General features: G+C 40.1%; 1 protein-coding gene across 6 annotated transcripts in view; it reads right to left on the bottom strand.

Moving 5' to 3' along the window:
• Positions 1 to 25,486, bottom strand: part of LOC143025593 (uncharacterized) — a 45,153-nt gene that overhangs the window by 278 nt on the left and 19,389 nt on the right. For 5 of the 6 annotated variants that reach the window (XM_076185550.1, XM_076185794.1, XM_076185748.1 and 2 more), the window contains 4 exons: positions 21,003 to 23,063; positions 18,316 to 18,434; positions 11,589 to 11,735; positions 1 to 936 (listed from right to left, as the gene is read on the bottom strand). The exon at positions 1 to 936 is cut by the window's left edge and continues 278 nt beyond it. In XM_076185550.1, coding sequence (XP_076041665.1) covers positions 900 to 936; positions 11,589 to 11,735; positions 18,316 to 18,434; positions 21,003 to 23,063 — 2,364 coding nt within the window. In that variant the 3' untranslated portion in view covers positions 1 to 899. The remainder of the gene's footprint in view (positions 937 to 11,588; positions 11,736 to 18,315; positions 18,435 to 21,002; positions 23,064 to 25,486) is intronic. The other variant, XR_012966422.1, reaches the window with a different exon arrangement.

The following is a 25,486-nucleotide window of genomic DNA, read 5'->3' as shown; positions in this document are numbered from 1 at the left end:
AAAATAATCGGCCGCGACTATTTTTTTTTTTTTTTAGGTCAAATCGCATATCTTCGAATATATCCCCGCACATATCGAAAAGTGGTGCAAATTCTTGAATCGCATATACGCGAATTCGCATATATCGAGAACTACCTGTATATACATATATATGTATACATACATATATAATGTATATATACATATACATATGTATATATACTTATATATATAAACTAAACATATATACTTAACTTAATATCAGTGTTACCACGGATTGTATATATGGGTTCTTGATATACACTGATTGTATAGAGAGAAGGGGGATTCAAAAATCTATTCTAGTCACTTGACTTTATCCTCTGCTTCCAAAATGTTAAGTGGATGTCTGTTAAACTGAGGGTGGTGTGTATGTGTGACATTCATACATATGGATATATAAAAAACGTTTATATCATATTAAGAACAACAAAACTATGAAATAAACGTGAGTGACAAACAATTTTGGGAGGATTATAAAGAATAATTTCCCAAATTAGAAATGTAATTAAAATTTTCCTGCTTTAATCAATTAGCATCAGTTATGAAAATGGGCATTATGTAATACAGGTCACTCTCAAGATCAGGTGATATCTTCAACACAGTGAAAAATTTAACAGATTTTTATTCTGTTAAATGCAAAATTCTTCTTAGGGGTGACATCAGGACAAAATGGAGTCTGTATCTCCCCTGCAGCTGAAAACAACTATATTTGTCATTATCAATGAAAATATACATTATCATGTTAATACAATGCATCAGTGTCTTATTGCTAATGAAGACTTCTACAATGCATGACATCAAAAGTATATTATAAATTTGTCTAAAAAGTTGAGTTGTACAATGGCTTCTTATGATAGACAATTCTCTTCAGATGTTTTCTATATGTAGTTATGGCTTCCAGTGTGTTCCAAATATCTGTAAAACCAGATGGTACTTAGTAGGAGTAGTAGTAGTAAAAAGAAAAAAGAAAAGAAAAAAAAAAGGCAAGTTTTTATACAAAGACAATATTACTCTTACATAATAGTCATATACTTATATATATGACCTGATGATAACAGCATAGTAACTATGGAGTAGCTGCTAAGAACAACCAAATTTATACAAACTAGACCAGTGTCTTACATGAAAAGAGAGAAGAGGTAGATGAAGAGGAAAAAAAAATAATATATAAATAAATAAATAAAATAATGGAGGCTTTCCCTAAGAAATAATTAGAAACAATGCTGACTCCAAACAACCATGAATAAACAACATCTTCCAATAGTAAGATTAAGGTCTCTTCCATTGGAAAAGAACCTTAAAATCCTGGGCCTTATTTGTGATACAGTGAGTCCTCGTTATACGGTACATATGTGTTCCTGAAAACCTTACCGCAAATTGAAATTACCGTATACTGCTCTTTCCGCTTCAAAATATCTAATTTTACCTCCAAAACACGAGCGGATACCGTATCTGTGAATGTTACTTACCGTAAATAGAATCGAGGGTAGTAATTACCAAATACCGTAACTGTGAATTTACCGGATAAAGAATTACCATATAAGGAGGACTCACTGTACTCACAACCTTCGCCCTACACATCAAAGACCCAATTGTGAAAATAAACATACTAAAATCAGTAGCAAGTATGGGGTTTGGTCAGCAGATGGAAAATCTAATCACAGTCTACAATTCTTGAGAACCACACTTGAATATGGATTCACAAAATAAATGTAATACAGTGCAAATTACACAAAATAAATGTAGTTAGAATAATAACAGAATGCACCAAAACCATCCAAACAGAACATCTGTGGACAGAAAATAAATCTTCCCTATACAACACCACATGATAATGACAGGTATACAGTTCTATGCAAGAGCCCTCAACCCTATTTGCCAGTCTCATTACATCATACAAACACAAATAACTGAACAGATGGAGGAGGAAAAAGGAGAGAAAAAATCACATGTATCGCACAACACATGTGAAAAAAAAAAAAAATTCAAATCACAAGAACTTCAAAACTGACCTTTGTACTATATATATATATATACACATCATACATATACCAAGGCTTTTTCCCCCTAACAAGGGAGGTAGCCAAAAAGGAAAAGGCATAAAATCATTCCCACCCATTCCATCCCTGAATACACTCCACACCCCTCCCACCCTCCCTCTTATCTTAGCACCTCCTGGATGATGGGTCATCCCTGCACCTTGTCCACTGCCCTGGGTCAGAAGCAGTGTCGCAAGACACAGCACATCCACAGCAAGGCCGCTTCATTAAATCGGCGACCCCCCTCTCCGTCCCCTCATGCATAAAAGGAGAAGACGGGGAGAAATCCCTTTGGGCTGCGTCAAATTTTGCTCACACATACTACTTCACCCCCCATTCCACCTCATGCATCACATCATCCATATACAACCATTCTCCATTCACCCCCGTCTTCTGTCCTCTCCCATCCTTCCTCAACAGAGATTCCCCTCTTCCCCAAAGCCCCCTTCACACCATCCATCCACCTCATCCTAGGACGTCCCCTCATGTTCACTCCCTCCACATCTGCCTTCCATACCTCTTTTACTAGTCTTTCTTCACTCATTCTTTCCATGTGTCCAAACCATCCTAATATTCTTTCATCAACCCTATCTCCCAACTCCCTTTCCACCCCCGTTCTTCTCCTCACCTCCTCATTTCTCACTCTATCTAGCCTAGTAACCCCTATCATACTTCTCAGACACCTCATCTCAAACACATTCAAACTCCTTCTCTCTTCCTCTCTTATGTTCCATGTTTCTGCCCCATATAGTGCTGTTGGCACAATCACTCCTTCATACAGTCTCCTTTTAGCATCCATTCCCAAGTGTATTCCTCATTACACTTTTTAATCCACCAAGGCATTTACTCGCTTCTCTCAATCTACATTCTTCCTCCACCTTCACTCCACCTTTTCCTGCTACATTTGCACCCAAGTATCTAAAACTATCCACTTCTTCCAGTCGCTCTCCCTTAATGCTCACTTCCAGTCTACTGCCACTTTCACCTCTTGCGCATCTCATCACCTTACTTTTACTCACATTTATCTTTAGCTTTCTTCTATCACATACTCTCACAAACTCTGTCACCAACTTCCTCAGTCCCTCCTCCGATCCTGCCACAAGCGCAGTGTCGTCAACAAACAACAGCTGGCTCACCTCCCACTTTTCTCCATTTTCTTTAACCATCTCCAATCCCTGACCCACTACCCTTGCATTTACCTCTCGCACTACCCCATCCATGTATAAGTTGAACAGCCAGGGCGACATAACACATCCTTGACGAAGTCCCACCTTTACCTCGAACCACTCACTCTCTCCATTTCTAATCTTGACACAAGCTCTACTACTCTTATAAAAACTCTTGACAGCTCCTAGAAGCTTTCCTCCTATCCCATATATCTGCATTACCTCCCACAGTGCCTTTCTGTCTACCCTATCATAAGCCTTTTCCAGATCCATAAAAGCCCAAAAACATCCTTCCCCTTTCCTATAGCTTTCTCACATATTTGTCTTACCACAAAGATCTGATCTACACAACCTCTACCCGTCCTAAATCCACTGTTCCTCACCAATTACTCCCTCTGTTCCTCTCCTAATCCTCTCAATCAAGATCCTCCCATAAGCCTTCCCAACTACACTTAACAAGCTAATCCCTCTGAAACAACTACATTCACACTTGTCCCCTTTTCCCTTATAAAGTGGAACTATACAGGCACTCCTCCAGTCCTCCGGCACTCTACCCTCTCTCCAGCAAACATTAAATAACCTCACCAGCCAGTCCACCATCACTGTTCCTCCTTTTTCTAGACATTCTGCATGGCATCCATCCAGACCAGGTGCCTTACCTGCTTTCATCATCATCTTTGTATACATATATATAATATATGTATATATGTATGTATATATATATATGTATATATATAATGTATATATATGTATATATATATATATATATATATAAATAATGATAAAATTGCATGACTATTTTCAATCCACCATCCAGTCAAAGATGCACTGATTGATCACACACTAATCTGGTAAAATTTGCGGTGTGTGTGTGTATTTACATACACATACCAATGGCTTTTTCTCCCTTACGAGGGAGGAAACCAAAGTCAAAGGCATAAATCCACTTCCATCCATTTCATCCCCACATACTTCACTCCCATTCACCACTCCTCCCTACCTCTTTTCTTGGCTCCTCATGGATGATGATCCCTGCACCTCACCCACAGCCCTGGATCAGAGGCAATGTAGCAAGACACAGCACATCCACAGCAAGGCTGCTTCATTTAATCAGCAACCCTCCCTCTTCATACCCTCATGCAGAAAAAGAGATGGGGAGAAATCTCTTCAGGCTGTTTCAAAATATCATTTACACGTACTCCCTCCCCAACTCCCTTCCATGAATCACAGCATCATCCATACACGACCATTCTCCACTCACCCCTATCTTCTGTCTTCTCCCTTCCTTCCTCAACATTCTCCTCTTTCCCAATGCCCTTTTTACGCCATCCATCTCATCCTTGGTCACCCCCTCATGTTCACTCCTTCCACCTCTGCCTTCCACACCACTTTTACTAATTCCTCTTCACTCATTCTTTCCATGTGTCCAAATCACTCCAATATTCTTTCATCAATACTATCTCCCAACTCTCCTTCCACCCACGCTCTACTCCTCACCTCCTCCTTTCTCACTATACCCAGTCTGGTAACCCCTACCATATTTCTCAGGAATTTCATCTCACACATATTTAAACCCTTCCTCTCTTATGTTCTATGTTTCTGCCTCATACAGGGCTATCAGCACAATTGCTTCATACAATTTCCTCTTACATATTCATTTCTGTGGTTGATAAATATTTGCCACATACCAGGTTTTTTTTGTATATATTTTTTCCCTCATGAGGGGGATCACAGCTTTATCTCTTCTATTTTTTGCCTTGCATCCTGTTCAACCAGCACTTTGTACACCTTTTCCTGTTTCTGTCTTGGTAAGTATTTATTCACTCCTTCATCATAAATTTCCATCAAAATCATCCATTTCTCTTCCACTTGTGTCTCTTCATTGTAGAATTTTTCCCAATTTGCATTTTGAAAGAATTTCTTAAGTTTTCTAAAGACTGTTTTGTTGTACACTTGTCTTCCTTTTCTGTATTTCTCATTTCTCTCCATATATATATTTCCTCCTTTATTTCAACCTCTATTAGTATGTGGTCACTCTTTCCAAATGGTGTCTTGTATTCAATTTTATCCACAATTTCTGGTTCCATTGTAAATATTAAATCTAGTCATGACAGTTCTTTATTACTTCTATATCTGGTAGAATGGGAGAGGACAGGAGATATGGATAAATGGAGAATGGTTGTGTATGGATGATGCTGTGATGCATGAGGGGGAGTGGGTGGGGGATGAGGGTGAGGGAGTATGTATGAGAAATAAATTGATGCAGCCCGAAGGGATTTCTCTCCTATCTTCTCCTTTTCTGCACGAGGGGATGGAGAGGGGGGTTGCCAATTTGATGACACTGCTTCTGACCCATGTCAGTGGACAAAATACTGGGATGACTGATCATCCAGGAGGTGCCAAGATAAGAGGGAGGGAAGAGGGTAGAGGGGAGTGGAGTATGTAGGGGATGGAATGGGTGGGAGTGGTTTCTATGTCTTTGTTTTTTGGCTACCTCCTGTGCAAGGGGGAAAAAGCCTTTGGTATATATATATGTTCATCATTGTATGTTTTATAGTCATGTCAAGTAATACACTTCCCCATAGATCTTCTCCACCTTTCACTATCATCTCTTCCCAACAGATTTCATTGCAGTTAAAATCTCCCATCAGTACCACACTACCTCCATCTTTCATTATCTCATTTCATGAATGCCTTTTATCTTTTAACATTTTTGAATGCTCACTCTCTTTCCAAGAGCCCATTTTTGGGGGCACATAAATCACCACAAACTTCCTACTTTTCATGTCGCTGTCTTCAACTTTTATCATGATCATTTCCACACTGTTTTTACCTTCTGTAACCTTCATCACATTTAAGTTTTTCTTGGCCAAAAACATGATTCTTCTGCCTTGTTTCTCATTTCTGTTTTTAATTCAATAATTATATAAACCCTGTCCAACACTATTGGGTGGTATTGGACCCCTTAACTTTGTCTCCGCAATTCCCATTATGTCTGCTTTTTCTTCTAATTTTTATTTTTTTTCCCTTCTCTATCCAGTTTTCTGTTCTTTTCATTTTGCTTACCTTGGTATACAATTTTCTCAGCCTCATGTCTAAGACTCTCCAATAGAACTCCTTGCTTTTGGTCTCCATTCTCTTTGCACTTTTATCTTTAGCTTCATCTCTTAGTGTCTTCTCTCTTTCTCTTTCCTCAACATTCATTTCTCTTTTTATCCATATATTGTTGTAATGTTCACTCTTTGCTAACTTACCTGATTTTGCTAGTATGTCTTCTGCTACCATTTGTGATCTTAGTTTTATCTTTAGAGGTCGATTTCTTTCTTTAGAATATTGTCCCATTCTATATACTTCTATTTCTTTTTCTACTTCTTGGTCATCATCTTGTACTTCTTTTAGAATTGTTTTTGCTATTTCTTTTTCTGCTTTTTCTCTCAAGTACCTAACCAGACCATGTTTTTCCTTTAATCCATATACTACAATACACTTTTTTCTATCCACTGTATCTCTGACCCAATTTGCTTTTTCTTTGATTACTTGAATAATTGTGTCCTTTGCATTTTCCTGCATTTGTTGTTGTACTATTTCTTTAAAAGCTATCTCTTTGTTTTCTGTTTTCATATAAGTTTTCTTCAATTCTTTCAGACATTGCCTGTATTTTGTGATTTACCATTTTTTAAATACTCACTATTGATAGTAGCATTGTTTTTCATCTTTTCATTTTCACATTTAACCTCAATTAGTTCTTTTTTTTTTAATTCACTTAGCTTGTTATTTATTTCGGAATTCTTTTTCTTTAGTTCACATACCTCTCTATTTACTTCAAAACAGTCTTTCCTTAATTCCATGAACTCATCTCCCTGTCCATGTCTATGATTCAACTCAAATTTCTTCTTTTGTACTTACCAAATCCAAAAAAAGGGTCATAGTTCTACAACCTAATAATCCCTCTTGGGGTTTCAAAGCCTCTTTTTACATTTAGTTTCAGTATAGCACCTCCAGAGGGCTCTGTGTTTGTCGACATTTTACTCACACTTGTGGCAATTTTTTCTTGATCTGCCTTGGTTCTCTTGCATTTTCTCATGATAGATACATTTAACAGTGCACAGATATCATTTTGGGCAATCACAAGTGCTCCCCCTCCCACTTAATACAATCCAGGCCGCTTACTTTCCTTACACTATTGAGAATTTTTGTCTTATTTGACAGCCTTCAGAACTCTAGTTGACAGCTCGGTGGATGTGTGTGCATATATGTTTACCTAACTCTAGTATACGGCAAAAGAGTGGTGGGTATATTTACCTAGTTATAGTAATATGGGGTTAAAAATGTTTTCCTGTTGATTTCCCATGTCAAACTTTGCCTTAATTTATGGTGATGGCCTGAATTATATTTTCACCCAACTTGTTCCACACGTGCACACAAGTGCTGGTCCCAGAACATCTTATAATTCATAAACTTTACAGGCAGGAACTTTAAATTCTTGTGTCTGTTAGATTAATTTACTAGGCAGTTCACAGATGGCACTGAGGGTAACTGTGCTCATTTGAACTGTTTACACTGCCCCTACTGATAGGTAGCTGTGCTCATTTGAACTGTTTACACTGCCCCTACTGATGGGGAACACCCCAATTGTGAGTTTATCTTATTTTGATTAAATCTAATCTCAAATATGGATTGTATGGGAGACAAGAGGGAAATTATGGTAAATGTTCAGTTGTGTACATGGATGCGATATAGCGTTAGAAAATCAATTATTAATTTTGTAACTCATAATGTATTAACATAATATTAAATTTTCTTGGCGGAAATAAAGAACAAAAAAGTTGCTAAAACAGATTTCGTAAGTAACGAAGTCGCGCCGGACGAATGGTATGCCATGTTTGTTATAATAGATGCCAATGTCGAAGAAATGAAAGGATGATAAATTCGTCTAACCTAACCTAATGTGTATTTAGTAAATCGGCACCTGTAATTTAAGGTCATCCAGATTGTCATCGTTGTCATGGATGTTGGCGGCCTGTTCAATCACTCTTTCTGATTGTAGGGTATATAGGTTTTTCATAGCTTGACGGAATGCATGGATTTCAGCTCCATAGCATTCCTTCAAGAATACAGTGAGTCCTCCTCATACGGTAATTCTTTACCCGGTAAATTCACAGTTACGGTATATGGTAATTACTACCCTCGATTCTATTTATGGTAAGAAAAATTCTCAGATACAGTATCTGCTCGTGTTTTGTTTACACTGTACCATAGCACCACAACACCATGTGGCCACCACAACCATCAATCTCTTCCCGCATTTCCATTTGAACACAAGTTAAATCCTTACGGTGTTTTTGTTTTTTTTAGGATATTATTATCACGACGCACAGTGACGCACCCATAATGGCCACAAAACGTTCTGCAGACACTGCTGGAGTTGAAAAGGCAAAGCGAAAGAGGAGTAGTCTGACATTGGAGGTAAAATTAGATATTTTGAAGAGGAAAGAGCAGTGAGAAGGTACATCTGCCTTAAGTTGAAACTTGGGTCTAGCCCAGTCAACAGTCTGGATGGTGTTGAAGAATCATGAGGCTACAAAAAAAGCTGGGGAGAATGCAATGCATCTGCAGAGCAAATTGCTAACAAAACACCGTGAGCCAATAATGGATAAGATGGAAAGTGTTTGAGGGTTTTCAGTCCCTCACCCTCATCTTTGTCTGCCCACTCAGGAGAAGATGAGTAAGGGCTGAGATCCCTACTGTCCCTAAGCCTCAGGAGGGACATCATCTGATAGAATACGTGGCGAATGAAAGGTAAATAAAAAAAATTCTGTTTATTTCTTTTGCGCAGTACTGTACTTTACATTTTCTTATGTGACTATTTTCATGTATTTTCATGGTCTGTAGGGGTGACTTTCATAGACATAGACATAGAAGGGTCCCAGAAGAGGCTATTAAGCCTGTGACTCCGGCTCTAAATGACTAAAACTTAGGTCATCTGGGGTCTAGTGGTCACTGTGGTCTAGGTGTTTGTTATTTATTTGAGCTGTGTAATCGAATATTTGATCTTGATGTTTCCATACACTATCCAATCTCTTTTCAAAACTCACAACTGAATTTGCATTCACAACATGATCAGGAAGACTATTCCAGTTGTTCCCAACACGACTGCAGAAAGTGAATTTCCTGATGTCCAATCTTGGGCGCTGCTTGTAGACCCTCTTGGTGTGTCCTCGAGTCACTGAACCGGCAAGTGCAATAAATAATCCCCTGCTCACTGCACTATCATATAAATTGTTCACAATCTTAAAGGTTTCTATCATGTCCCCTCCTGATCTACGGTATGATAGTGTAGGAAGGTCTAATTTCCTCAATCGTTCAGGGTAAGGCAAATTCTTCAGGCGAGGGACCAACTTTGTTGCTCTTCTTTGAACTGCTTCCACAGCCTCAATGTCCTTTTTCTTGTATGGACACCATACCTGATTAGCGTATTCCAAATGTGGTCGGACTAGTGCAGTGTATAATGACTTGAATATGGTCTCGTTCAATGTTACGAAAGTTCTTCTTATTAGCCCAACTAGTCTATTTGCCTTATTGATTTTCTCAGCCAAGTGTGCTGTGAACTTTAGCTCGTCATCAATTACAACTCCCAGATCCTTCTCTACTTTGATTCTTGTCAATTCTTCTTCCATAGAATATATCCTATTGTCCACATTTGATTTCCCGATTCTCATCACACAGCACTTCTTGGGATGAAATCTCATCAGCCACTTCTCTGACCAGCTTCTCATCCTCACGAGATCTTCTTGCAATTTCTCACAGTCCTGGCTTTCATGAATCCTCCTGAATACTTTGGTGTTGTCTGCATACAAGAATAATTCGCTGTCGATTACAGAATCTGGCAAGTCATTAATATATAAAACAAACAGTAGCTGACCCAACACAGATCCCTGAGGTACACCGCTGACCACGTCCTTCCATTCTGACTCAACTCCATTGACAATCACTCTTTGTTTTCTATCATTGACAAAGTCTGCTATCCATGACAAAATGTTTCATCTGATGTTATAACTCTTGATCTTCTCAACTAGCCTTCTGTGGGGGACAGTGTCGAAGGCCTTCATGAAATCGCAGTATGCAACATCGACAGCTCCTCCTTCATCTAAAATCCGAGTCCATCTGTCCAAGACCGTGATCATTTGTAGTACCGTCGAACGCCCCTCCACAAATCCATACTGTTTGTTACTAATCAGCTTATTGCCCTTGAGATGTTCCATAATCCTTTTCCTAATTATTGATTCCAATAACTTGCATATGACACATGTTAAGCTAACTGGTCTATAATTACCTGGGTCGCTTCGATGTGCTGGAACACATATCCTATTATCACATGTTATAATGGGTTTGGTATATGGTAATTTCAATTTGCGGTAAGGTTTTCAGGAACAGATATGTACTGTATAACGAGGACTTACTATATATAACTCGCGAGGTACTGGCGGAAGTACCGAGGGCGTACACCAGGCCTCAATTGGACCAGGCAGACAACTCTTGACAAACGACAAGATGGTGTCCCAATCCTATGCTAGCGACTTTGTTCGTTTGTATATTTGTTTGTAGCAAGGTATTTTTTATTTTTATTTCCGGCAAGAAAATTGCATATTATGTTCATGTATTATAATTTACAAAATTAAAACTTAATTTTCTAATGCTATATCGTGTTCATGTACACAACTTAACAAATATCGAAATTACTGCTAAGGATAGAGCAAATAACCTTACTGAAGAAAATTTGGTCAAGTGGACAAATATCAATGAAGAAACACCTGTTGTAAATCATGTTTCATACAGTATATTTAACATTTATGGTCACCCCTAATCTGGAAAAACCAACAATCTGCAAATCATTTGGAACCAGAGGTTTCAGAAAATTTATGTTGTACTTGTACTTCCTAATATCTTTCAAACAAGTTAGTATGTGTTTTTGCACATGTAAACATGATTATACAAATTTCAATGTCACACAGCCCACACATTATTTGAATTGGTTTATAACAAATGCTAAGCACATAAGGTGTCAAAACTTCTAAGTGTCAAAGTACACACCCTCTATATAAAACTAAAACCCATTTAAGGCCTCTCAGCACCTCATGGTTGAAGCCAGCCCTGGCCCCTGTCACACTGTTGAGATTGAAGGTGATGGAGCTAGACACAGCAATCCACATCATTTGTGCCAACAAATGGGAAGTGTTTTAAACCCCCTCATTACTAAGGTGCCACAAAATGTATAAGCCTAGCAGTAGGCAGAGTAAATGGACAAGTGCCATCTAGCATGGACAGGACCTCCTGTTAACACAAATTGCAGGTGCCAACTTACTTCTTAAGATCTTGTCGCTTGAAGGCAAGTGAGCAAATAGGGCACACATAGCCCAGGTGGTCCTCTACATGGTCTTCAAACAACTTCTGGGCTGAAGATGTGGTCACCTGGAAGAGCAGGTTGCAGAAGGGGCACTGCCTCTTTGTCCTGTGGTTAAAATAAATGTAGTGACACTAGAGACCTTTGTATCAGGTATGGGTGGTGTTTATGTCCTGAGAGAAAGGGAGAAGGACAGGTCGAGGAAGAGCAGAAGTGACAAGGGGGAGGAATTGGCAGGGAAGGAAGGAATGGGGAGAGGAGAGGAGAGGGAGGAAGAGGAGAGGAAAGTAGTGGAGAGGAGGGTGGGGAGGGAAAAGGAGGGAAAATAGAGAGGAAGGATGGAGGAATGGGAGGGGAGAGAGGGAAAGGAGGGAAAGGGAGGAAAAGAAGGAAAGAGGAGGGAAGGGGAGAGGAAGAAATGAGTGGGTAAAGGTAGGGGTTCAGGTAGGGGAAGGAGGAATGCAGGAGGGGATAAAGGGGAGGGGAAGGGAAGGGAAGGGAAGGGAAGGGAAGGGAAGGGAAGAGGAAGGGAAGGGGAAAGAAAGGGGAAGGAAAGGGGCAAGAAACAGGAAAGGAAAGAGAAAGGGAGGGGGAGAAGGGATGGGAAGTGGGGTAGAGGAGGCAGGAAAGGAGATGAGAGGAGACAAGGAGGGGGAAGGGGGAAAGGGAATCAAAGGAGAGACAAGAGAAATGAAGGGAAGAAGGGTAGAAAAGATGAGAGGAAATACGAAAAGAGATGGGAAAAAAGTGAGGTGAGGTGAAGGAAAGGATTGGGAGAAAGGAGGCAAAATGAGGCAAAAATAGGGACCAATGAGGAGAGGTTGAGAATTGCTGCTACAGATGAATAAAGGCATCTTGTGTTTGTCAGACTGCGTCACCATATTGACACTGTTTACATCACCACTTCCCCAACAAATAATTCTATTTCCTATTGGGTCAAAGTACAGTACTTGGGTTCAAGTATTGAAGAGTTTTAGATTACTGAATGTAAGTGCAAATGCATAAGATTTGCAGAGTACACAAGATGTGTAAAAATGCAATTTGCAAATCACTTGAGTACAAATACGAATGCAGTTCTGCAAAGCACTTGAGTACAAGTGTACAAAAGATTTGCAAAGTATTTGAGTACAAGTACAGAAGATTTGCAAAGTCCTTGACTACAAGAACAGATGAAAATACTCAAGTACAAGTACTGTACATGCAAGACGTCTGAGAACATTTTCATCTGAATTGAGACATTCAAAATTTTTTATTTCTTGATACTATACAGCCTGAATTGTGTGATATTTAAGACCAAATATAAAATTGCTCAAGAAAGATAAATTGGTGATAAAAATGACACAAAAATTAATAAAATATAGTCTGTCCTCATTTTTGATGCTGTGGATGTTTATCTATAATTTTATAGGACACAGATATATATTTTGGACAGGTAATTTTGTCATTATTCTTTGTGTACCACAGAAAGAGGAGGGGAGAAGAAAAATGGCATGATCTAAGGTTTGAAATCAACAGGCACTATCTCTTATGATAGTAAGGAATTAAAGAGGATAAAAAAAATCATTCTCCCCTCTCTTCAACTATTCTGAAGCCCTGTTCCACAATAAACAGATCAAATAGCAAAATCTGCTCACTGTTCATCATTCAAGTTAAGTTTGAACTCATTATGTTAATCACTGGCATGTGTATGCAAAAGTCACTACCCCATATTGAAACAGTACAAATACATAATCAGCTTAGCCACAGACTCCAACTGCTCCAGATGCAGCCACCACATGGAAGACACAGAACACTAATTTGCCCTACACTCACCCTTTCCACACAGCAACACTAAATTTCTTCAAAGAAAAACTTATGGGTTGAACCAATAGGTGTAGCTAGTTTCCTGGGGTCAGCAGTTCTCCTGCATGGGAGAACTAGGGGAATGGACTGATAATCCCAGGATTTATTTCAAATAAATAATGAATTGATATTCATAATTGTAATCAAATGTATAATAATATGGTAGATGAAGCTTTATGGTATACAGATCTATAAATATACCAAGGGTTTTCCCCCTTCATACAGGAGGTAGCCAAGTCAAAAGTTATGCACCTTCTTCCACCCAATCCACCACCTTTGTTTCCCTCTCATCTTAGCTCCTAAAGGAAGAAGGATCATCCCTGTCTTGTGCTCACTGTGTAACGTAATATTAGATATTACGTCATATGTGTAATTATGTTATAGAATTGTGTTCCTTTGTATTACATAACTATGTTCATATTTCTTGTCTATGTATGTATTGTAACAATGTTAAGCAGTAACGCCCGTCCACTATATGTAATCTTGTCTACGTGCGGAGAGAGGTGCGCACTCTTGTAGAACAAACAGACAAGCGATATCCTGAATAGTTCGGAGCGCACAGATTTGACAGTTACTAAATAAATAGATTGTTCAAGCGAGTCGAGGGTCCTAAAACTACCCATGTTGACGTGTGTTAACTTACCCTCCTCCCCCCCTTTCACTCACCCGCACCCTTAACCGGAAGTATCCCGCTTCCGGTCCAATGGTATATAAGCGGTGGAAACCGCTCACTCCTCGTCATTTCTCGCTCTATTGATCTCTTGATAAAAACTAGAAGTTTAGATTCATGAGACGATTGGTGTGAAGTGATCACCCTTTTTGCCTACATTACGTGTCTGATATACATTGCATTACTTTACTTATATTTGTACTTATTACTTATTCTGATGCATGTTCCTGATCTCTTTGTACTTAGATAGTACCATATTGTATACTTATCTTGTGTTTCTTATTTGAACGATAATTTCCATATTCTTATAATCATGTAACGGTCCCATTGACCCTACTGCCCATTCTCGTTTGTGTTGATTGCCTGTAAATATTTTCCATATTAATAATTTCGTTTACTAGTTTTATCGCTAGTTTAATATTCCTTTCCTGGAATCTTCTTTGTTACCTTTACTTCTAGTCTTACGAATTATCTAGGCCCTGACCAGATAGTTCAGTCCTACAGTGGCTTCTAGAAGTGAGCTGGTTCTTAAGCATTTATCCGTTATACGTAACGTCTCTTCACTAACCAGCCCGCCCGTAACAACTGCCTGGGTCAAAAGCAATGCAGCAAGACACAGCACATCCACAGCAAGGCTGCTCCATTTAATTGACAAGACACCCCTCTCTGTCCCCTCATGTGGAAAATGGAGAAGACAGGGAGAAATCCCTTTGGGCTACATCAAAATATCATCCACACAAATCCCTTCCCTACTCTTCCCCCCACCCACTGCCCCCTCCCTTCCTTGCCTCAAAATATCATCTATACACTGACATTCTCTGCTCATCCCTTCTCCCTTCCGTGCTCAATATAGCCCTGTTGCTCAAAGCCTCTCTCACCCTATCCATCCATCTTATCATCAGTCATCCCCTCAAGTTCACTCCATCCACCTCTGCCTTTCACACCTCATTTACTAAACTTTCTTCACCCATTCTTCACATATCTAAACCATCCTAATAGGTACTCTTTTTTTTTCAGCCTGATCTACCATCTACTTTTCCATCTCACTCTCCTCCTCATTTCTCACTCTATCCAAACTTGTAACCCCTACCATACTTCTCAGATATTTCATCTTAACCCCTTCCATACGGTGACGCCTACGTAGACGTCATGAGGAGCAAGTGAGTACACGAGGATGCAGACATCGGCGTCTTGATTATATTTATTGTAGTTGTACCTGTGTGACCCTCATACTCTGTAAACTGGCTTCATCACATTTTCTACGGTTATCAAAATTCACGGGTGAAAGAGAGAACGATTTATATAAGTGGTGACTATTTTTTAAAATGCGAGTATTATGACGCGAGATTTTGGTCCGGAGTGAAGTGGTTAAGCACTTTTAAACTTCAAGGCCGCTTCATTAAATCGGCCACTCCCCCTCTCCGACCCTCCATGCATAAAAGGAGAAGATGGGGAGAAATCCCCTCGGGCTGCGTCAAATTTTGCTCACACATACTACCTCACCCCCCATCCCCCCACCCATTCCACCTCATGCATCACAACATCATCCATATATAACCATTCTCCATTCACCCCTGTCTTCTGTCCTCTCCCGTCCTTCCTCAACAGACATTCCCCTCTTCTCCAAAGCCCCCTTCACCCCATCCATCCACCTCATCCTAGGACGTCCCCTCATGTTCACTCCCTCCACATCTGCCTTCCATACCTCTTTTACTTGTCTTTCTTCACTCATTCTTTCCATGTGTCCAAACCATCCTAATACTCTTTCATCAACCCTATCTCCCATCTCCCTTTCCACCCCTGTTCTCCTCCTCACCTCCTCATTTCTCACTCTATCTAGCCTAGTAGCCCCCATCATACTTCTCAGACACCTCATCTCAAACACATTCAAACTCCTCTCTTCCTCTCTGATGTTCCATGTTTCTGCCCCATACAGTGCTGTTGGCACAATCACTCCTTCATACAATCTCCTCTCAGCATCCATTCCCAAATGTCTATTCCTCATTACACTTTTTAATCCACCAAGGCATTTACAGTGCTGTTGGCACAATCACTCCTTCATACAATCTCCTCTTAGCATCCATTCCCAAATGTCTATTCCTCATTACACTTTTTAATCCACCAAGGCATTTACTCACTTCTCTCAATCTACATTCTACCTACCTGAAAAATGGAAAATATATACAAGTTATAGAAATGAATGTGTACAAGCGTGCAGAGAAGAAAAGGGAAAATACGCAAAAGATGTCATAGAAAATTGTAAAGATCAACCAAAACTATTTTACAGATTTGTAAACAACAAACTGAAAAACAAACAAGAATTAGAGAAACTACGACAAGGAGGAGTTGAATACACATAGGAAATAGAAATGGCAGAAATTATGAACAAGCATTTTAAATTGGTGTTTACAAGGGAGAACGTGAAACCTAGAGATACCGAATGGGTGGGGAAAGTCCCCCCTATGAAAGAGATAGAAGTATCAAGGAATGAAATAATGAAACATTTGAGTAATCTCGATGTCAGAAAATTGTATGGACCAGATGAAATAGCAAACTGGATTTTGAGAGAATGTAGGAATGAACTAACAGACAAAATACATAGCATAATAAACAGTTCATTGAAAGAAGGAAAAGTTCCAAAAGATTGGAAAAGAGCAAATACAGTACCAATATATAAAGGGGGAAACAAGGAAGACCCTACTAACTATAGACCAGTCTCTCTAACAAGTACGATAGCAAAAATTTGTGAAAGAATTATCAAAAGTAGATGGGTAAGGCATTTGGAAAAAACAACGTACTAAATCCAAGGCAATTTGGATTCAGACAAGGACAATCATGCATCACAAACTTAATGTGTTTCTATTCAAGGCTAATAGATGTAATACAAGAAAGAGATGGATGGGCTGATTGTGCATTTCTAGACCTGAAAAAAGCTTTTGATAAGGTGCCACATAAGAAGTTGCTTAAGAAATTAGAAACTGCAGGAGGAATACAGGACAAACTGCTGAAGTGGATGGAAGACTTCTTGCATGAAAGAAAAATGAGAGTAGTGGTAAGAGACAAACACTCTAATTGGGATGAAGTGATAAGTGGTGTTCCACAAGGAACAGTTCTGGCCCCAATAATGTTTGCTATATATATTAATGATATGGATAAAGGAATTGAAAGTTATATGAGCTTCTTTGCAGATGATGCAAAATTGTTGAAAAAGGTGAGCACTGAAGATGATTGTGAGTCGCTACAGAGTGATCTAAGTAAAGTATGGGAATGAAGTAGGAAGTGGGAGATGGAATTCAATATTAAGAAGTGTAGTATAATGGAATTTGGAAAAAGCAAAAAAAGAATAGTGGGATCATATAAATTGGGAGAAGAAGAAATAAAAAAGTAGAAAATGAGAAGGACCTGGGAGTCATTATTATGAATAATATGTCCCCTGAGAAACATATAAACAAAATTTTTGGAGAAACTTATAATTTAATAAGAACAATCAAAGTGGCATTTACATACCTGGATGAAGAAATGGTGAAGAAAATACTTGTCACTTTGATAAGACCAAGATTGGAGTATGCAGCGACAATGTGGTCACCAAGTACAAAAAAATATATAACAAAACTTGAAAGAACACAAAGAGCAATTACAAAATTGGCACCAACACACTCAGAACTATCATATGAAGAGGGCCTAACAAAACTTGAGCTACAGACATTAGAGCAAAGAAGAGAGAGAGGAGACTTTATAACTATTTATAGAATTATGAAAGGCATAGAAACTACTGATAGAGAGGATCTAATAAAATGGAATAGTAGAAATACAAGAGGACATGGAGAGAAAATCAAGAAAGACATTTATAGAAGAGATCTGAAAAAGAACAGCTTTTCCCACAGAGTAATAGACATTTGGAACAAGTTAGATGAGAAAGTGGTGTGTGCAAAAACAATACATGAATTTAAAAACAGTCTAGATAAAATGAGATATGAAGATGGGACACCACGAGCATAGCTCCACTTCCTGTAAAATACAACTAGGTAAATACATACTCCCACACCCACTCTCTTCCATGCATCACAAGACTTTTCAATATAACATCACATATTCCTCAGTATTTTCTGAACTAAAACTAATAATGTTCTGGCTGAAGACTGATTTTCCTTCAATTTCCTAGCCAAGAGGACTTACTCAATTACAGGGTTCTGTGGTACTATTGGGCCAGTGATGTGGTGGCATGGGTCCTTTGCCCTGGCGACATCCCTTACAAGTTCTCCATCTACTGGTAGCACTCCTGGGCTTCTAACCAGCTGGTAGTCACCCAGGAGGAGGAATAAGAATGTTATTACAGTTGTGATTTTTATAACTTAGGTTCTTAAGCTTAGGGTCCTACCATGAATTAAATAAAATCATCTGGCATAAGGCAAAACAAAATCTGTAGTGTCATTTCAGTATTGAGGCTAATTATTTCTTTCACTGTTTTGGTTTTTAAATCAAAATTAGATTAAATCCCTTCACCCCACACATGGTATCAACTGCATAAGTTTCATGAAATCAATATCTAAATGACTTTTGTGATATCCCTATGGATCAGTCACACTGTTCTTTTGTAATTGAAAATTGACTCACTCAAAAGAACAATGCTGATCACTTTTCACTTCCATTCTTCTTCCCTTCTACTGGCTTCTTCAAATCTCCACTTTACTACCTCTTTGGCACTGCCAAAAATATCTAAATATACCTAGACACACAAGCACAGTGATTTGGACAAAACAGAATGGCAGCCACACATCAGAAATCATCAGTGACAATCATGAATCAAAGAAAACAAAATATGAGGTTCATATACCATTAAGTAATTATCATTTTATAACTTGTACATTTTATAACTTGTATGTTGCCCAATGGGGCAGAGAAATGGAACATAAGAAAGGAAGAGAGGAGTTTGAATGTGTTTGAGATGAGGTGCCTTAGAAGTATGATAGGGGTTACTAGGCTGGATAGAGTGAGAAACGAGGTGAGGAGGAGAGTGGGGCTGGAAAGGGAGTTAGGAGATAGGGTGGATGAAAGAGTACTGGGATGGTTTGGACATATGGAAAGAATGAATGAAGAAAGATTAGTAAAAGAGGTGTGGAAGGCAGAGGTGGAAGGAGTGAACATGAGGGGGCGACCAAGGATGAGATGGATGGATGGGGTAAAAGGGGCATTGGGAAAAAAGGGAATGTCTGTTGAGGAAGGGAGAAAACAGAAGACAGGGGTGAGTGGAGAATGTGTATGGATGATGCTGTGATGGATGGAAGGGAGTGGGTAGGGGATGGGGGAGTGAGGGAGTATGTGTGAATGATACTTTGACACAGCATGAAGGGATTTCTCCTCATCTTTTTTTCTGCATGTGGGAACAGAGAGGTGGGGGGGTCACTGTTTAAATGAAGCAGCCTTGCTGTAGATGTGCTGTGTCTTGCTACACTGCTTCTGACCCAGGGAATGGGTGAGATGCAGGGATGACCTCTCATCAAGGAGAGCCAAGAAAAGAGGGAGGGGTTGAATCAGAGTGGAGTATGTGGGGATTTTTTTTTTTTTTCCTACCTCCCTTGTTTTGTTTAGAATGGGAAATTGTCATTTTTTCCCCCATGTTCCCAAAATGTGAGTGTGTATAATTGGAGTTGACTATGTGAGTGCTATGAATAGTTCCATTCCTAAGTGCTAAAAGTATACATTTGATACCTTGTCTAGAGCTAGAACATATGATCGTTTCAATTTTTATGATTCAGGTGAATACCTCATGTGGAAAATATTGCATGATTGAATGATTTTATCACTTACTATTTGTCAGTAATATTCTCCATAGAGACAATATAACACTGTTGACAAGTCAGTGGGAAAGGAGAGATTTAAAGATGTTGGCAAAAAGGAGGGATAACAGATGTTAAAAGTGACCAGAATTTATCCATATTTGGGGGGAAGGACCACTAAAATACCTAAAATTATGAGCAAGTAAAACTTCTGCAGTCAATACTCCATACAGGGTGCATGATCCAATGAAAAGTTTTGCTTGCATCTGCAGCTGTCTGCATAATGGGACAAAAGTTGCTATAAATAAATACACATAATCTGGTAATGTGTCTGGTTATGACCATACCATTGAATGGAACAGAGATACGGAGTTTGAAGGAGGCTGAAAAGAAGCTCCTAAATGTGTTTTGAGAAAGAGTGATAAGGATTTAGGAATGTTTGTGTGTCCTGACTTTAAATCCAGGAAACAGTGTATTAGTGCCAGGAACAAGGCTAACAGTGCATTAGGGTTTATTGCTAGGATGGTTACAAACAAAAGTGCAGAGGTAATCATTAAATTCTATCTGGTCATAGTTCAACACATCCTTGCATATGCAGTACAATTTTAGTATCACAAGTCACAGCACATCCACAGTGGCCTTGGTGTGGATGTGGTGTGACTTGCGACACTGCCTCTGACCCAGGGCAATGGACAAGGTGCAGGGATGACCCGTCATCCAGGAGGTGCCAAGATGGGAGGGAGGGTGGAGGGGAGTGGAGTGTATTTAGGGATGGAATGGGTGGAAATGATTTTATGCCTTTTTCTTTTTGGCTATCTCCCTTGTAAGGGGGAAAAAGCCTTGGTATATGTATGTTTTTTTTTTTTTTTGGGGGGGGCATTTATTATTATTATTATTATTATTATTATTTTTTTTTTTATGGGTATATGGTTTGATTGTCACCCTACTTATATGGGTGAATGAAGCCTTTTGGTACATTTATGCATCTAATGGGTAGATAGTGCAGTGACTAGAGCTATTATAAGTGAACTGATCCTAAGGACTGGAGGAGGAGGAGGAGGAGGAGGAGGAGAGAAGAGGTCTTACCTGGGGATGGGGAGGTTGTGGTGGCTGTGCTTGGCTCTGACCTCTTGAATGATCAGGCTGAGGTCTGTGATACGTTCCCCAAGGATCATGATGGTTTCCGCTTGTAGTGGCATTGGCTACCCTCGACTGAGGAGACTGTGTTGGCTGTGCCAGGCTCTGACCTCTTGAATGATCAGGCTGAGGTCCATGATATGGATGATCAGGCTTAGAACTGTGAAACATTTCCCATGGCTCATGATGGTTCTGGCTTGTTGTGCCATAGACTATCCCTGATTGACTTACTGGAACCTGGGACTGGGGAGGCTGTGCCAAGCCTTGACTCCCTGGATGAGGAGTTACTGTAGACTTGGGTCCCTGATGAAGTATTTCCCAAGGCTCATAATGGTTTTGGCTTTGAACAGCAGGTGGATTTCCTGCAGGTGGCAAAACTGGGACCTGGTGCTGATAACGGGGTTGCCACTGAACGTATCCAGACTTATAATGGGACTGGTGTCTGGGTTTGTATGGGGATTGCCCTTGTGTATACTGAGGGTGGTTTTGGATTTCATGTGTCCAGCTTTGGTTTTCTGGGTATTGGGTACTTTGGGGCTGGATTTTTGGTGTTTGTGAATTCTGAATTAAGTTTGGTGTTTGTAACACCTGAGTTTGACTTGTTTGAGATGGTGTGTTAAAATGGAGTCTATGTGTTTCTGACTCCTGGGTTTGACTTTGTGTGTCTTGCATCACCTTTCCCTGGCTGTCAGGGGGATGTGGTGCCTGAGTCTGCTTTTCTGGTGACTCTTGGCTTTGACTATGCATCAGCTTTCCTGGGCACAACACACCATACAGTATTTGAGTCTGCTTTTCTGACAGCTTCTTGGTTTGACTATCTTTGGTCTGCACTGCTTTTCCCTGGTTTTCTGGGGGATGCAATGCCTGACCCAGGCTTTCTGGTGGCTCTTGGATTTGACTTGGTTTCATCTGCATCACCTTTCCCTGGATTTCTGGGGGGTATGATGCCTGACCCTGCTTTTCTGGTGACTCTAGGATTTGAGCTTGAGTGGCCTGCATCACCTTTCCCTGGCTTTCTAAGGGATGCAGTGCCTGAGCCTGTTTTTCTGGTGACTCCAGAGTTTGAGTCTGAGTGGACTGCACCACCTTTCCTTGGCTTTCTGGAGGATGTAGTGCTTGAGCCTGCATTTCTGGATTCTTTGATGAGAGGGCCTTGGTCTGGTTTTCTGGTATTTTTGAGGCTTGATCTTGGCCTTCCAAGGCCTGTGATATTTGAACCTGTTCTTTTGGGTTCTGTGACACCTGAGATTTATTATCCATTTTCAGTGACACCTGGACCTGGGTTTCTGGGTTCTCTGAAATCTTGGTTGGGTGTTCTGTGCCCTCTGATACCTGGGCCTCGACTCCCTCTGTTTCAGCTGCCTTTGTAGTGTGTGCAGGTTCCTGTACCTGAGAAAGTTTTCCCGAAATCTGGAAAACTTGGATATCTGTAACCTGGGTATCTGGACCTACTAATTGCTGGGTCTGGCTTTCTGAAATCTGAGAGATCTGGGTACCTTGGTCTTGAAAATTCTGGGCCTGGTTCCCCAGAATCTGTGATATCTGGGTGGCCTGTTCTTGTAAACTTTCTGCCTGGCTCCCCAGTTTCATTAACATCTCAGTCTCTCTTTTGAGAATTTGTGTTGTCTGCATTTGAATTTCAGAGTTCTGTATCTTCATTTCCTGGTTATGTAAATTCTGGGTCTGAATTGGGCTTTTTGAACACTGTGGTATCAGGACTGTGCTTTCTTTGAGCAGGAGGGTTTCGGTCAAGAGCTCATTTATTATCTCTGCTAAGGCCTGAAGTTCCTTCAACTTGAACTGTGCTTCCAGCAGCTCTGACTCTTTAGTCTCCACTACTTCACTCAGAGATAGGCAAGAACTGCTATCTTCACTCTCACTTACTTTCTCTGTCCCCTCCTCTTCCTCTTTCTTCTTTGCATCCTTCTTTTCTGTTTGAATAGTCCATTTCTGGTTAGGAGAGGTTAAGGCAAGAGCCACTCCAGCCAGATGGTAGAGTTCAGAACTCATCTGCAAAAAGAAAAAAAAAAAAATATATATAATATATATATATATATATATATATATAAATATATATATAAATAAATAATTAAAATAAGTAAATAAATACATAAATAAAATAAATATGAATACATACAGAACAGAACAGGCCCAAAATGCAATGAGCAGAAAATGGAAATTATGAAACCAAGTAGAAATGGCAATTACCGGTATACACCAAGAGAAGAGCAAGTTGGATCACAAAGTGTGAAGTAAGTGGATAAGTTCAAGTACCTGGGATCCATTGTCAGTGAGAGAAATGAACTGGACATAGAAATAAACAAATGAATAGATGTAGGAAACAGATGTTACCATGCCCTGGCATCTGTAATGAAGAGTCGGACCATCATCAGAATAACTAGGATAAGAACATATAACATTGTAATAAAAACAACAGTCCTGTATGGATGTGAGACATGGTCACTGACAAAAGAAAGGGAGAAGAGATTGGAATTTTTTTAAAACAATATCCTGAGAAGAATCCTCGGCCCAGTATATGATGAAGAAGAACAGAAATGGAGACGAAGACATAACAGGGAAATTTGAGATCAGACCGGACAACCATACATTCAGGATGAAATACAGGGACAAAGAGCAAGGTGGGCTGGACACTGCATCCGAATGGAGGCAGACAGACTACCAAGGAAGGTGATGGAAGGGGAGAAGAGGGTAGATGACCATTAGAGAGGCCCATGTACAGATGGATGGATGGAGTAAGGAAGGACATGGAGAGGGTGGCACCAAGAGAGGACTGGAAAGAATTGGCAGAGGATAGAACCATCTGGAGAGGCATAGTGATAGCGGTGAAGGGCCATCCGGCCTGACAACCAACAGAGTAAGAATTAAGTACATACATATACCAACAGTTTCTTCCCCCTTACAAGAGAGGTAGCCAAAAAACATACATACATTTACCAAAGGCTTTCCCCCTAACAAGGGAGGTAGCCAAAAAACAAAGACATAAAATCCACTCCTGACCATTCCATCCCCACATATTCCACTCCCATTCACTCATATCTTGGCTCCTCCTGGATGATGGGTCATCCCTGCATCTTGCCCACTGATCTGGGTCAGAAACAGTTACAAAACACAGCACATCCACCACAAAGCCACTTCATTAAATCAGCTACCACCCCTCCTTTTCCACCCCCACTCTCCTCCTCACCTTCTAATTCCTCACTCCATCCAGCCTAGTAACCTCTACCATAATTCTCAGGCAATTCATCTCTAACACATTCAAACTCCTCCTCTCTTTCTCTCTCCTGTTCCATGTTTCTGCCCCATACAGTGCTGTCGGCACAATTGCTCCTTCATATAATCTCCTCTTAGCATCCATTTCCAAATGTCTATTTTTCATTACACTTTTTAATTCCCCAAAGCATTTACAGTAATCCCTCGCTTAATTGCGCTTCAAGTTTCGCGGCTTCGCTACATCGTGGATTTTTCAAATTATATATAAATTTAAATTTCGTAGAAATACCAAATCTGCGAGAAGAGAGACAGCGCGGGAAGGGTAAGCTACGCATCACTCTTGTGTGCACTGGATTCCGAGACTCACTGTTCCTCCCACAAGTTTACTTTTGCTTTGTGAAGTGAAATTTTACCTTTGTGAAAACCCTTACGATGGCTCCCAAACATGCTGCAACTTCTAAGGCCTACGGTACTCAGCCTAAGCGGCAAAGGAATGTAATGACAATCACAGAAAAGGTCAAACTTCTCAATATGTTAAAAGCAGGGAGAAGTTCTGCCGTAGTTGGCTGCCATTACGGCATCAACGAGTCGACCGGTTGCTACATAATGAAAGACGAGAAGAAAATACAGTACGGCAGACAGCATTGATATTTTTTTAACAAAGAAGCGAAAAGGGTCGTTACTTCCTGCAATAAGACCATCTTAAAAATGGAAGCTGCTCTTGCATTGTGGATTGCAGATTGTATGAAGAAGAAGGTAGGTTTGGATACCAACATAATCTGAACAAAATCAAAGGCCTTTTATGTACCCTTGTGGCTGCTGCTGGACCTGACGACAATGGTGAGGAAGAAGAGGATATCGATGACCCCCAACCAGTGACATCAAGTGATTCTCCCAAGAGAGAACGTGGATTCGTGGCCAGCAAGGGCTGGTTTGAGAAATTCCAAGAGATTTGGCCTTTGGAGTGTTCCGCTGTACGGTGAAACTGCTTCTGCTGATACAGCGGCAGCCCAATGCTATGTCGAGGAGGAATTCCCCCAGATTATTGAGGAGGGCGGCTATCTTCCTGAACAAGTATTCAATATGGACGAGATGTGTCTGTTCTGGAAGAGGATGCTGTCCCACACATTCCCCTTCAAGGATGAGATAAAGAAGCCAGGGTTTAAGGCCCACAAAGAGCGCGTGACACTCATCATGTGCGG

The sequence above is a fragment of the Oratosquilla oratoria genome, chromosome 1 (assembly GCF_046742065.1).
Source record: "Oratosquilla oratoria isolate Oo_2021 chromosome 1, ASM4674206v1, whole genome shotgun sequence".
NCBI classification, from domain to species: Eukaryota; Metazoa; Arthropoda; class Malacostraca; order Stomatopoda; family Squillidae; genus Oratosquilla; species Oratosquilla oratoria.
This window is presented reverse-complemented; position numbering and strand designations above follow the sequence as displayed.